This window comes from Centropristis striata, chromosome 17, assembly GCF_030273125.1.
Source record: "Centropristis striata isolate RG_2023a ecotype Rhode Island chromosome 17, C.striata_1.0, whole genome shotgun sequence".
Taxonomy (NCBI): Eukaryota; Metazoa; Chordata; class Actinopteri; order Perciformes; family Serranidae; genus Centropristis; species Centropristis striata.
This window is the reverse complement of record NC_081533.1, coordinates 25,861,215-25,872,927: the sequence shown is the minus strand read 5'-3', so window position 1 is coordinate 25,872,927 and position 11,713 is coordinate 25,861,215. Positions and strand designations below refer to the sequence as shown.

At 38.0% G+C, this 11,713-nt stretch overlaps 1 protein-coding gene across 1 annotated transcript in view; it reads right to left on the bottom strand.

Moving 5' to 3' along the window:
* Positions 1-249: 249 nt before the first annotated feature.
* Positions 250-11,713, bottom strand: part of LOC131989759 (RAS guanyl-releasing protein 2-like) — a 60,749-nt gene continuing 49,285 nt past the window's right edge. The window contains exons 15-17 of the mRNA XM_059355082.1: positions 7,651-7,809; positions 5,810-5,872; positions 250-1,665 (exon numbers count right to left, since the gene is read on the bottom strand). Of these exons, the coding sequence (XP_059211065.1) occupies positions 5,814-5,872; positions 7,651-7,809 (218 nt within the window). The 3' untranslated portion in view covers positions 250-1,665; positions 5,810-5,813. The remainder of the gene's footprint in view (positions 1,666-5,809; positions 5,873-7,650; positions 7,810-11,713) is intronic.

The following is an 11,713-nucleotide window of genomic DNA, read 5'->3' as shown; positions in this document are numbered from 1 at the left end:
TTCAAGTTAAAACATGAAATCACAGAAAATTGCCGGTCTTCACCTGGGATTAAAAGAAATGAAAGTAAGTAAAAGGGACTGTATTTTTAGATCAAAGCAGCTGCTGAAAGCTGAAAATATCCTCCACTCAAATGAAAGTGGAGAATCATCCACATGAATAAAAAATTAGATTCATAAGGAAGGATTCAAAAGTGTCCGATTTCAAAGAGACAAGACAATACCTTTTTTTTTTAATAATTAGGACACGTATTAGAGTGACGCCTGCTGCATTTAATACTGTGCAATCATCTGGGAACCACAAGGAGTAGCATGACATCAGTCTGAAAGATTCATTCACAGAATGACAACAAACATCTCTCATCAGGCAGGCAGTGACACACAAGGACCGGCAGCTATTTAGCTATTTATACAGAAAAATAAATACCAGCAAATGTGAGAAGTCTCATTCAATGACAAACCAGCACTTAACAATATGGCACTCGAAGTCTGAATTCATCTCTCCACAGGCACAAAGAAACATTTCCTCTCACTGGAATTCAACACTTCATGTTTCCTAAATAAATGATTGCTTGGCGTGCTACATTAAGAAATAAAAATAAAAAATCCTTAGCAACAACAGAGACGTCTGGCCGGAGAATAGAGCCGTGACGGGAAAAGCATGCAGGATAAAAACAGCAAAATACAACTTGCATCAAAAGAGATTCTCAGGGAAATAATACATACACTGCTGTCAAATAAAAACTTCTTTTCTCCAGTTTTGGTTTTATGTTTGTGATTATTTTATCTTCACCTAAACACAAAAACTGATAGGAATCAGTGGGAAGTTTTGGGGAAAATGATATTTTCATTTGACAGCAGCTTTTCACTGTTTGTGCTACATTCACAGTACTGCAAGAGGATAGATCATCTATCAGTGCACTGGTACAAGACAGTACTGTTCACTGCAAACAACACCACAGCAATAACTAGAGGACAGTTACTGATATTCAGGTAAACATGACAAAAATAGAACATTGTTCATCCTAATTATAACTGTCCACAGTCCATTTCTGCTGCTTCTTTTCTCTGCAAAAATGGTCTCTTTTGTCATCATGCTTCAGACGGGAACCACGAATCAACAATATTTAATCTGACATCGAAATTGGTCCTATTATTGGTCCATTGAAATGTATTTCAAAACAAGATGATGAACAATAAAAAGCTTGTCAGACAAAGACTACGGTGGCTTTGTCTGGGTGGCAGGTTTACATTCTTGGCAATAACAGCACCTCTTTTTATGTTTTGAAGAAAAAGCTATTTTCAATTTACAGCGCTCAAATGATAAACTTTAACATTCTACCAAGAAAATACAATTTTGTGGATTTTTTTTTAAATATTTAGTAAGTTTTACAGTTACACTCTTGGCCAACACGGAATCAAAATGCACACAGAAATCATACAAAGACATTCCATTCACATTGGTCGTCACATTCGTGTGAGTTAGGAGTGGAGATGCTGTTGCAGTGTGTGTCCACTGTGTGGCAGCATGTAGGTATCCTGGCTTGTGTTCAGTGCAATTTCTCATCAGTGTTGAGGGTTGTAAAAGTGACAAACTGTAGCACATTCTGTGTCTGGCTCCCGACACTCGCTCATTTGGCTTCTTGCACACCGACCGTAGGAGGGATTCTAAAATAAAGAAGTGGAGACTGTCACTGGTCCGTTCATCACAGTCACACTAAAGTTCAGGCCTCCTGCAAGGGCTGTGATTCAGTGGCTGAAACTTCCAGGAGTGCAGAAATGGAGAAAGTTTAAATGCAGAAAGAATATAGTGGTGGTGGAAAAGGAATTCAAATCCCTTACTTAACCCTTAACAGGGCACTCATTGAAATACTTGCAAAGTCCAAATTTCAACCCTAGAGAATATTGGAGGATATTACATACTGTCAGAATGTGTAAAAAAAAACATACCAAAATAATATTTTCAGAAAAAAGTTTATGGGATTAAAGTGGCAAATCTATGAGAAAAAAATGCGTAGATTTATGAGATTTAAAGTGTTGAATCTGGGAGAAAAAAGTTGCTTTTTTTCCACTTTTTTCTTGTAAATCTGCAACTTTTTTGGCGCAGATTTGCCACTTTAAATCTCTTAAATCTGCAACTTTTTTTCTTGTAGATTTGCCACTTTAATCTAGTAAATTTGCAACTTTTTTCTCAAAATATTACCTGAAGTTACCAAATATAGTTCTTTGCCTGATAAAGGGTTAAGTAAATGCGCAAAACTGTTAAAAGTTCTGCATTCAAAACGTACTTGAATAAAAATACAAAAATATCAGCATCAAAATGTACTTAACCATACTTGTTATGCAGAATAACCCCACTCAGATTGTTTTATATATTATTAATAGATTATTTACTTTTTTGTAGTTCAAGTCAAATAGCCCCAACCAAGTTTTATGCAAGTGCATATAGATGACATACTTTTCGGTGGCCAACATTTCCATATTAAACATCCTTTTTAAAATTGGTCTTTTGTAATATTGCATTGTTTTTGAGACACTGAATTTAAGGTATTTGTTAAATGTATGCCATAATCATTATCATTAGAAGAAATTAAATAAATTAAGACATGAATTGTTTTATATACATTATGTGTGTAATGGATCTATGTAATGAGTTATTTCCACTTTTTGAATTGAATTACTGACAAAAATAAACTTTCTATGATATTCTAATTTATTGAGTACTTAAAAGTGCTTGTTATGCAGAATTACCCCACTCAGATTGTTTTATATATTATCAAGTATATATATATATATATATATATATATATATAGTATATATTATCAAATATAAAGTATTTGTATTGATGCAATATGTAAGCAGTGTTTCAATTTGTAAAGAAAGTGCTCATTTTAACTTTTTTATCTAAATATACTGTTATATAAGTGTATAATGGCCATGTCCGGTACAAGACTGGACCAGTAAAAGCCCTGGGACCCCAAACTTGCCGGGGGCCCCTGAGAGCCCCACACTGTCTCACTGTGTGGCAGTTGGTGTGCTGTAACCTGATTTAGAATAAATTGGTTTGGGGAAAAGCACCAATTAATATCAACTGAAATGATAAAGGGTCTTAAGGTGGTGATTATTTTCTCATGTGCCTGATCCAAAATAGGGTTTCAAGCCCTTTTTTTTTCTTTTTTTTTTTCTGTTGATACATTTTCTGAAAAATTTGCAACAAACTACTTGCTCATGTTTGCCCCTGGGGCCTCCCAGTAGGTTGATCTCGTCATACTCTTAGTGTCATATTCTTAGTTATTTGTGTTAGTCATTTGGCCTTAACCCATAAGAACCCAGACCTAGTTATCCTTAAAGGACGTGTTCTATAAGTGGACCACATAGAACACATTTCTGATATTTAAAAAAAAAAAATACTACCCCTAAATGTCAAAGATCTGTGATGTGCCATATACGTTACAATGGGCGTTTATGGTATTTATGTTTATGATATTTCTTATTTTAAAACAGAAAAAAACTAGACACATTTTCTGCTTACAGAGACACAAATTTGCCTTTTTCTTTTGCATCTCCATAACATATATCAAAATTTTGACTTTAATTTGTTCAAGAAATATGGTCAGAACAAGTTAAATGCAATACAGGACACCCTATTAACAGAGTAGAATTGTTAAATGGGTTTAAACTTAGCCTAGTAACAAGAAATAAGCTTTTTGAAAATTTTCACATTTCTGTTTCCAGTCACAGCCACATTTTGGAGAAGTCACTTCTTGTCAAAGTCACATGATCACCACACCAGGGTGTTGAGTATGTGTCGCTTAGGGACTTAATGAGTTAATGTCAAGCATGAAGCTGAATATGGGAGATTCTAGAAGATTTAAAGTGTTTGTTACACAGGTGTCACCATGGGTTCTTATGGGTTAATAATAAAGATGCAGAGATACTGTGTCTTTATTATCAAAGCCAACCGCAAATGATGACAAGAAGATTTTTCCTGGTTTAATTTTCCTGCTATCTCAAATTATGTTTTTTTCTCGTGAAACACTGATTAGTTTTACATCTGCAGGCCTGTAAAAATGATTAAAATCAAACAATCTGAGAAGACAAAATTGCTCTTTGGCTGAACTGCTCACAACTCATAATTGTATGCAACCTGGGATAAGTCAGCATTGCTGTTGTAAAGAGTTACAAACTAAAATGTTGGGTAGTACCTCAGCTTTTCAGAGGATGAGACACCATAGGAAGACACTCAGTGTTGGCAATAACTGCAATAAATTCTAAATGAAGGCTTTGACTGTGTCTCTGTTGCAATGGTTACTACCAGCCACCACATTTCTGAGAAAGGTGAACAGACAATTTAACTGGAACTGCTTTGTATGTGTCCATTATCAAGAATGAATGGACTCCCTGCAGCCAATCAGAACTGAGTATTCACCAAGACCATTCCAATTTTAATTAAAGAGCTTTTTTCATAAATTGCCACTGATCTATTTGCTGCTTTTCTGCAAGCCATTTATTTCTGCTGTTAACCCTCTGATCCCAAAGCCCCTAAGGGCGTTTTTTTTAAAACTCTTTTTACGTTTAATTCACTGTGGCATTGTAATCAATGGCCATGGAATCAGCACAATCCTGGCTAGAAGTGTCAACATTTCAAACACATGTTTTGTGCAGCATAACACAGATATGGCAGTAATGACAGAAATCATTAAAAAAAAGGAAAAACGCAAGTTGAATTTCTCTGATATATGTATATATTCAACACAACCAAAAGTGTCATGGTTTATATTTGAAAAAAAGAAATTGGGTCTCCACGTTATACATATTTTGCATTTTTACAACCTCTACTTGCAATCTCTCCTGTCCTCTCCTCTCTGCTCTGTGTAAACAGCCTGCAGCTCAGTCTGATTTTCAGTGAATATTTTTTAAATGACTGTTCGTCTAGGCAGAATCAATCATGGCTTCACACTTGTTCTGAGGAGCGCAGAATGTAATGTTTTACCAGTATCTAGTTAATCCAAACTGTTTCTTTTTTTTGTTACTTTTTCTTATGAAAACCTTCATAACCTATGATCTATTCAAGGAATGGTGGAAAGTTTAAATTTTCGATGATAATGCCGTTTTTTACAGTTTCTTTCTACGATAAATGGTGTATTTTTAGCGATCTTCTAAAGAAAAACTACATTTTTTAACCAGCTGATGTACGGTTCAGAGGGTTAACATACACTACTGGTCAAAAGTTTAAGAACACACCAACTTTTCCAGAATTTAATTGAAAATTATGCAGTTTAATGTCTCAGTGTACTCTGAAATTAATGCACATTTGCAACATTTAAAATTCTTTATTGAGCATGATAGTGTTTTGAAAGTTAAAAAAAAGATTCAAAATCACACTTTATGTTGGACTAAAGGACTAAAAAAAGACACAAAATGACCAAAAAAAGACACAAAAAGACACAAAATGACTAAAAAGACACAAAATTACTTACAAAGACATGAAAAGAATTCAAAAATGGACAAAATGTTCTTGTATAATTCTGAAATGTACATTATTTTTCAGTTTTGGTTAACCTTACCTTTTTTATTTACCTCTGGCAGTTCACCACTTACCTTTGTACCCTTTCAAGCTGTTCTTTGACTTGAACTGCTTGAATTTCAATAAAAAACTGGAAAAATTGGGGTGTTCTAAAACTTTTGACCGGTAGTGTATAATAACATGAAAAACAGACAATACACATTTCACATTTTTGGCAGACCAAAAAATATCAATAACCATCACAGTTCTAATGTGGTCAATAGTGTGAGAAAAGGAGCTCTCACCTGGTTATAGGTGGACGTCAAACACTCCTTCCTCCACTGACTCTATGTCCTCTTCAGCAATGACTGATGGAAACAGAGAGGGTTAGGAATAGATTGCTCCATTAAATGAAAATGCAAAACACTTAGCCTAAAGCTAATGAAAATGTGTGGCCTTTGTCTGTTTACTGTTCCAATTCATTTGTCTTGCAGCCTTGTCGAGCCCACTGATCAGGCAGGTTCACAGTGGTATGAAACAAAGCCAGGCAGGGCACCACTTTTGCTAATGTCTGATGAAAACACCACGTCTCTGAGTCACTGGCCTCGCCACGGTGGGTCAATCACATTTCCATTGCAAATGACGCTCTGTTGTCGGAGAATATCTTTCAAATGTCAGCGCTCCATATGCTCGGAGGAAGACAAAAGCACCTTTCAAAAAATGTTGGTGTAGCAGTGGTGACATCAAGTGCTGAAAACGTGTTACAAACGTTTTAATACCTCGGTTAAGTCATGGTCACCTAACATATATATATGTTAAAAAAATTAAAAAAAATGTGCTTCCTTTTTTCTCTTATTCTCTTCTTCTTTAACATATAGCACTCCTTTAGCGATGACAGTTAGCTCTTAAAGCTATGTACTTACTTGATTCCTGTGGTCTATGTCTAGTACCTTCAGGTTGAATGCACTTTGTATTATATTATAATAATAATAATATTATAATATTTGTATTGTAAGTCGCTTTGGACAAAAGCGTCTGCTAAATGACATGTAATGTAATGTAATGTTCCTCTGAGCTCTGCTTTACACTGTTTCACAAGAGAATATTAGAGTTTTCTGACAGTGTTTTTGCATATTTCAGGATTGTGAACGATTTTTCATACTTGTTGTTTGTTTGTTTGTATTTTTATTTTTAAACTATTTATCTATTTTTTTTTATCTTTATTCTATTACATTTTTATTATTCTATTTTTATTACCATAATCTCTTTTTACTCTGTACTTGTGCTGCTGCAACACCTGAATTTCCCCCAGGGAGAGAGGCGTGGTTCAGACTTCAGGAACTGAAACCCGTCTGTGTGTATCAGGGACATGAAGAGTTTTGGACCCGGAGATCTCTGTATTGCACATTTTTTGACGTATTGTGATAAAACTATGTTAAATTGAGAACTTATTCAAAAACATTAGAAATTATGTTTCGAGTGGTAAACATGTCAATTCCTGTTTGTATTCAAAAAATGTTTAAATTAAGGCAGGGGATGTATAACTTAAGGGGGTTCTCAAATACAGATGTGTGTCAGTTTTGGGTGTAAAATTATGGAATGGACTAAATGATGAAATAAAGATGTGTAATTCTATGTTAGTTTTCAAGAAGACTTTAAAATCTAAAATTATCAAGGGTTACAATGAAATTTGATTGAATTTGATTTTTCAGTTTAAGCTATCATGTGTTTTGTGATGTGAATTATTCAGTTAATGTAATGTATATAATGTACACATGTAGATGGTACAGGAAAGGTAAAAATAAGCCTTGGGGCTTCAGCCTGTTCCTTTTTTGGTTGCTGTCTGATGGATTCTTTTGTAAAAAACATGATTTTATTTTGTCTTTGTTTTGTTTTGTTTTTGTTTTTTGTTGTTGTTGTTTTTTGTAACCGAAATAACGCATTCATTCATTCAACTTGGACGTCTCCTGCTCATCATTCCCCATCAACGACTGCGCAGAAAAGATAGGTGAGGACTTTTGGTGTTGGAGTCAGATTATTCATTTTTCAAGGTTTCCTCAAGCTATTTTTCTAACATATGCCAGAATCGTTATTGAAAATAAAACTTGACAAAGAGCCCAGAGCCCTGAAACAAAGCAGCCCTCACCTGTGTTCTGCAGGCTGGGTGGGGTGTTGGCAGGTGGAGGGAAGCTGTAGGATCTGGCCTGCAGGGCCGGCGGCGTCTCGTGGCTGATGCTCTTCGTCCTCTTCCGGCACTCCACGGCCAGTCGGCTCCGGCAGGCCTTGTGGCAGTTCACCCCGCAGGCTGCAGCCGGGTCGTTCATGTGGCGGGAGAAGGACGGCGGCAAAGAGAGGTGACGGGAGAGGAGGAGAGGCCGGGGGGGTCGGAGGAGAGGGAGGGAGAGTCGCCGAGACAGGAGGCGAGACGGGAAGAAGAAAGGGGAAGGCCGGGAGCGAGGGGGAGAGAGAGGGAGAGGGTCAGACCGGGGGACGGGTGCAAATAGAAACATCGGGGCGAACGGGAGAGCTAGCGGTGACAGGAGAGAGCGTTCACATGGCATGCAGACACACGAGCACTCACACACACACACACTGAGGCCAACAGTGCCTGACAACAACTCTGTCAACCAGGGGGAGTCTGAGAGGAGAGGAGTGATGGGTCATTGAGCAAGGCAGCACGGAAACATGTGAGTCAAAGAACCCAAACACACACACACAGACCAAAACTTCCTTTCTCCTTGACTCTTATTCCTCCTCAGCATTTAAATTCTAAACAAAGCTGTTTTAAAATCCTGTCATTGTCACCTCCAGACAGCCTGACAGACGTGTTAAAGAGACAACAGTTTCCCTCAGTCAGTGTGTATTACCCTCTTCATTCATGATGAAGCATCTACCTTGAAATGCTGAAGCAGAGGCAATTAAAAAGATTTCTTTTCAACCATGTTTTTCTCTTTGCCTTGACTTTATTAATTTTACTCAGACAGCTAACTACTGTGGAATAAGCCCCTGAATTTATGGTTACAGCAATAGTCTGATACAATTCTTGCTCAAACTTAGACAAGATGATCAATAGGGCCTGTCCTATCAAACTCAATGAGGATTTTAAATGGGTTTGTGGTTAGCTGCCTTAATAAGGTCTGCGACACAAGCTTAAGAGATGTTAGCATTTCTTGTACAACATAAAACAGGTTAGCAAATACCTAATGCCAGGGACATTAAACGTCAATCATAAAGAAGCCACACTCCAAATCATACCCTGCTTTATCATCATTTTTTTCTAAATGGGACCTTTATTTACACAATTAACATCATATTGTATTTAAGAAGACTTGAAACTAGTGATTAAGACCATTATCTTGCCACAAGTGAGAAGTCGTCTCATTTTGTATCGGGATAGATAGGACCGGACTTCTTTTGCCACCGACTGTGTCGACCCCTGCTTTTGAAAGATTGCAGGCTTAACGCCTAATTTCCACCGAGGATGTAACGGACACCTAAGTGCTGCGCTGCGGTCACCGGAGCTGATCACTGCCACTCTAATCAATGAGACCATCCCCACCGGGCGCGCCACGTAACGTCTCAGCAGCGTCCCGGCCGCGGCTCTCCACTCTGCAGCACTGTCAATCCGTAGCACTTCTATTTTTGACGGGAGCTGTTGCTTAAACGCATGAAGACAGCACCAGACAGGAAATCCGACACAGAATCAATGAACACACTTCTGCCCCCTTTCAAAATAAAACACAATACGCAGTTCATGTAGCCTAAAACAACTTCACACTAACATTATGTCTTGACCGCGGGCACCAGATCAGCAATCAATCAATTAAAGGGTCTCAGAGGTTTGGCGACACAGACGATGAGAGACTGATTGTTGAAGTGGAACAGAATACAATAATTTATGACATAACACATCCTTTTTATGAGGAAAATGGACGAAAGGACAAAGCCTGGCATTTAATTGCAGGGGTTTCGGGAGTGGATGGTGCCGCTACGCGCCAGGTTGGGATTGAGCAAAACCGTGGCGCAGCCGTTACGCTGCCGTAACGTCCCCGGTGGAAATCCCGTGTAAGGCACTTCCGCATTTGCTCCACTGCTCAGACCGGGAGGTTGCTGCCTGGTTAAGACCCAAATATACTGCATGCATGGAGTCTGTGGGGGACATGACGCTGATGCTTTTATTTCAGGGGACGAATATGAATTGTCTCAGGAGGTTTGTTAAAGAGGGTTAAAGACAGGCAGAGGACTTGTTACTGTGACATCATAGAATACCAGCATTGTGAAACACACCTCACACCATTCAAACACTGGGATGCCTTTCATATCTCAGTCTAAATATCGAAAGTCTACCACCACACATCCAACTACCCACACACACACATCCAGAGTCCTCAACACACTCCACTCCTGCACTGCGACGGGTGATTCATTTCAATTATGTCCCTGCCGCTCTCTCTACCTCCCCGACTACAGCCTAACAATGGTAATGGGGATGAATGGCTAGGGGGCTCTCATTGACTTCCTGTGGTCTCATTAATGCACTGGAACAAGCCAGAACACTCCCAGTCAGACTCAGAGACACACACTCCTCCACAGAGGAGAGGAGATGGGAGAGTGTAGTGTGTATATACAAAAAATTGTTTGCTATTTTTCACTCCTTTTGTCTCCGCAGCTGCAATCGTGTAAGCAACTGTGTCTTTTAATAACCCAACCAGAGATGCTCCAATTAAAGATACTTGATTTAAGAGGAACATGTCTTTGTAATTAAGAAATTAGGCAGTGATAGAATAAGAATCTTTTTTATGTTGTCTCCTATAAACACAAAGCGCAGAGTGAACACTGCCAGTAACAGACCACGAGATCTCAAAGGCCCCAGGGAGCATTAATTACTCTGGTTGCTATGCAGCTCAAATGTTTGATGGTAGTTCACAAGCTTTCTTAATAAGTCGACCTGAGATGAACCTGAATGAATGGGGAGGCAGTTAATGTTGAGGATCAACAGGAGAGAGAGCGTGATGGAAATGCTTTTTATTTATTTATTTATTATTTTTTAATTAAATGATTAAAGCAATACATAAAGGGACAGTTAACCCAAATTTAAAAATAGGCCTACATATTTTTCCTCTTACCTGTCTGCCTTCTCTCCACTATGAGGTGATTGTATAATACTTTGCTTGAAATAGCTTATTTGCTCTTTTGAAAAATATCTAAAAACATTATGAAAAAAAAAGAAAAAGAAAAAAGAAAGAAAAAAAAATCAGAAATCATGACCCCGTTACTTGAGATTATCAAGACCTTGTTGTGAGCAGTTTGATTTAGGATCTATTTTCTTTCTTTCTAATTGACGTTTTTTTGGTCGGTAAAATCTATTAAACAGTCAGGTGACATTAAAAGAGTGTTTATATTTACAAAAAGCAAAGTTTTCCATTTTGACCGTTTAAGATCTTTGTACTGTATTCAATTGAATGTTGGTCATATAATTCCTTTTTATTATGTTTTTCACATCATTTTAACTTTGTTGGTGTCATGTCTGTCAAGTTACTCTGTATGTGTTGTTGTTGTATTTCCTGTTTTATTTTGTAATGTAGTGTTTCCTGATTGTCTTAAGTTTAGCTTCCTGTGTTTTCTGGCCTCTGTGATTACATGCCCCGCCCTGATGAGTTTCACCTGTGTCTCATTATCTGTGTTTATAAACCCTGTGTGTTCATTCCCTTTGTTGCCAGCCGTGCATTTTGAGTCCCTCTTGTGTGACAGTTGGAATCAGGGTTGTATTTAAATCTCTCCGCTTATGAGGTCAAGTTAAAATAATTCCCTCTAAGCTGCACGCTTCACTGAGAAGAGAAATGATATGAGCCAGCAACAGGTTATGGTTATTCTCTTTTTATTTTTCTTGAGAAAAGGCCTATAATGATTTGATTTTTAGTCAGCAGCCGGATTCTATGCTGTCATGAGCTAGGTAGTGAGCCGATGCAGTCTAATTTGTTCCGCCACAGTTTTAGAATGAACCAAAAATAATATTTGTACATTTTTCAATCTGGGCAATTTAACTCCAGGAGTCAGGGCAGTGCTCCATTAGGTCTTGGAAAGTCCAGGGCCAGTGAAATTAATGCAAGTTGCACCCTTTCTCTAGCAGGGAGGGACGGGGGCCCCTGCTCCTGGCACCACTGTCAACCGGAACGGACTGTCCTCAGTCCATCATCTGCGTAATGTTA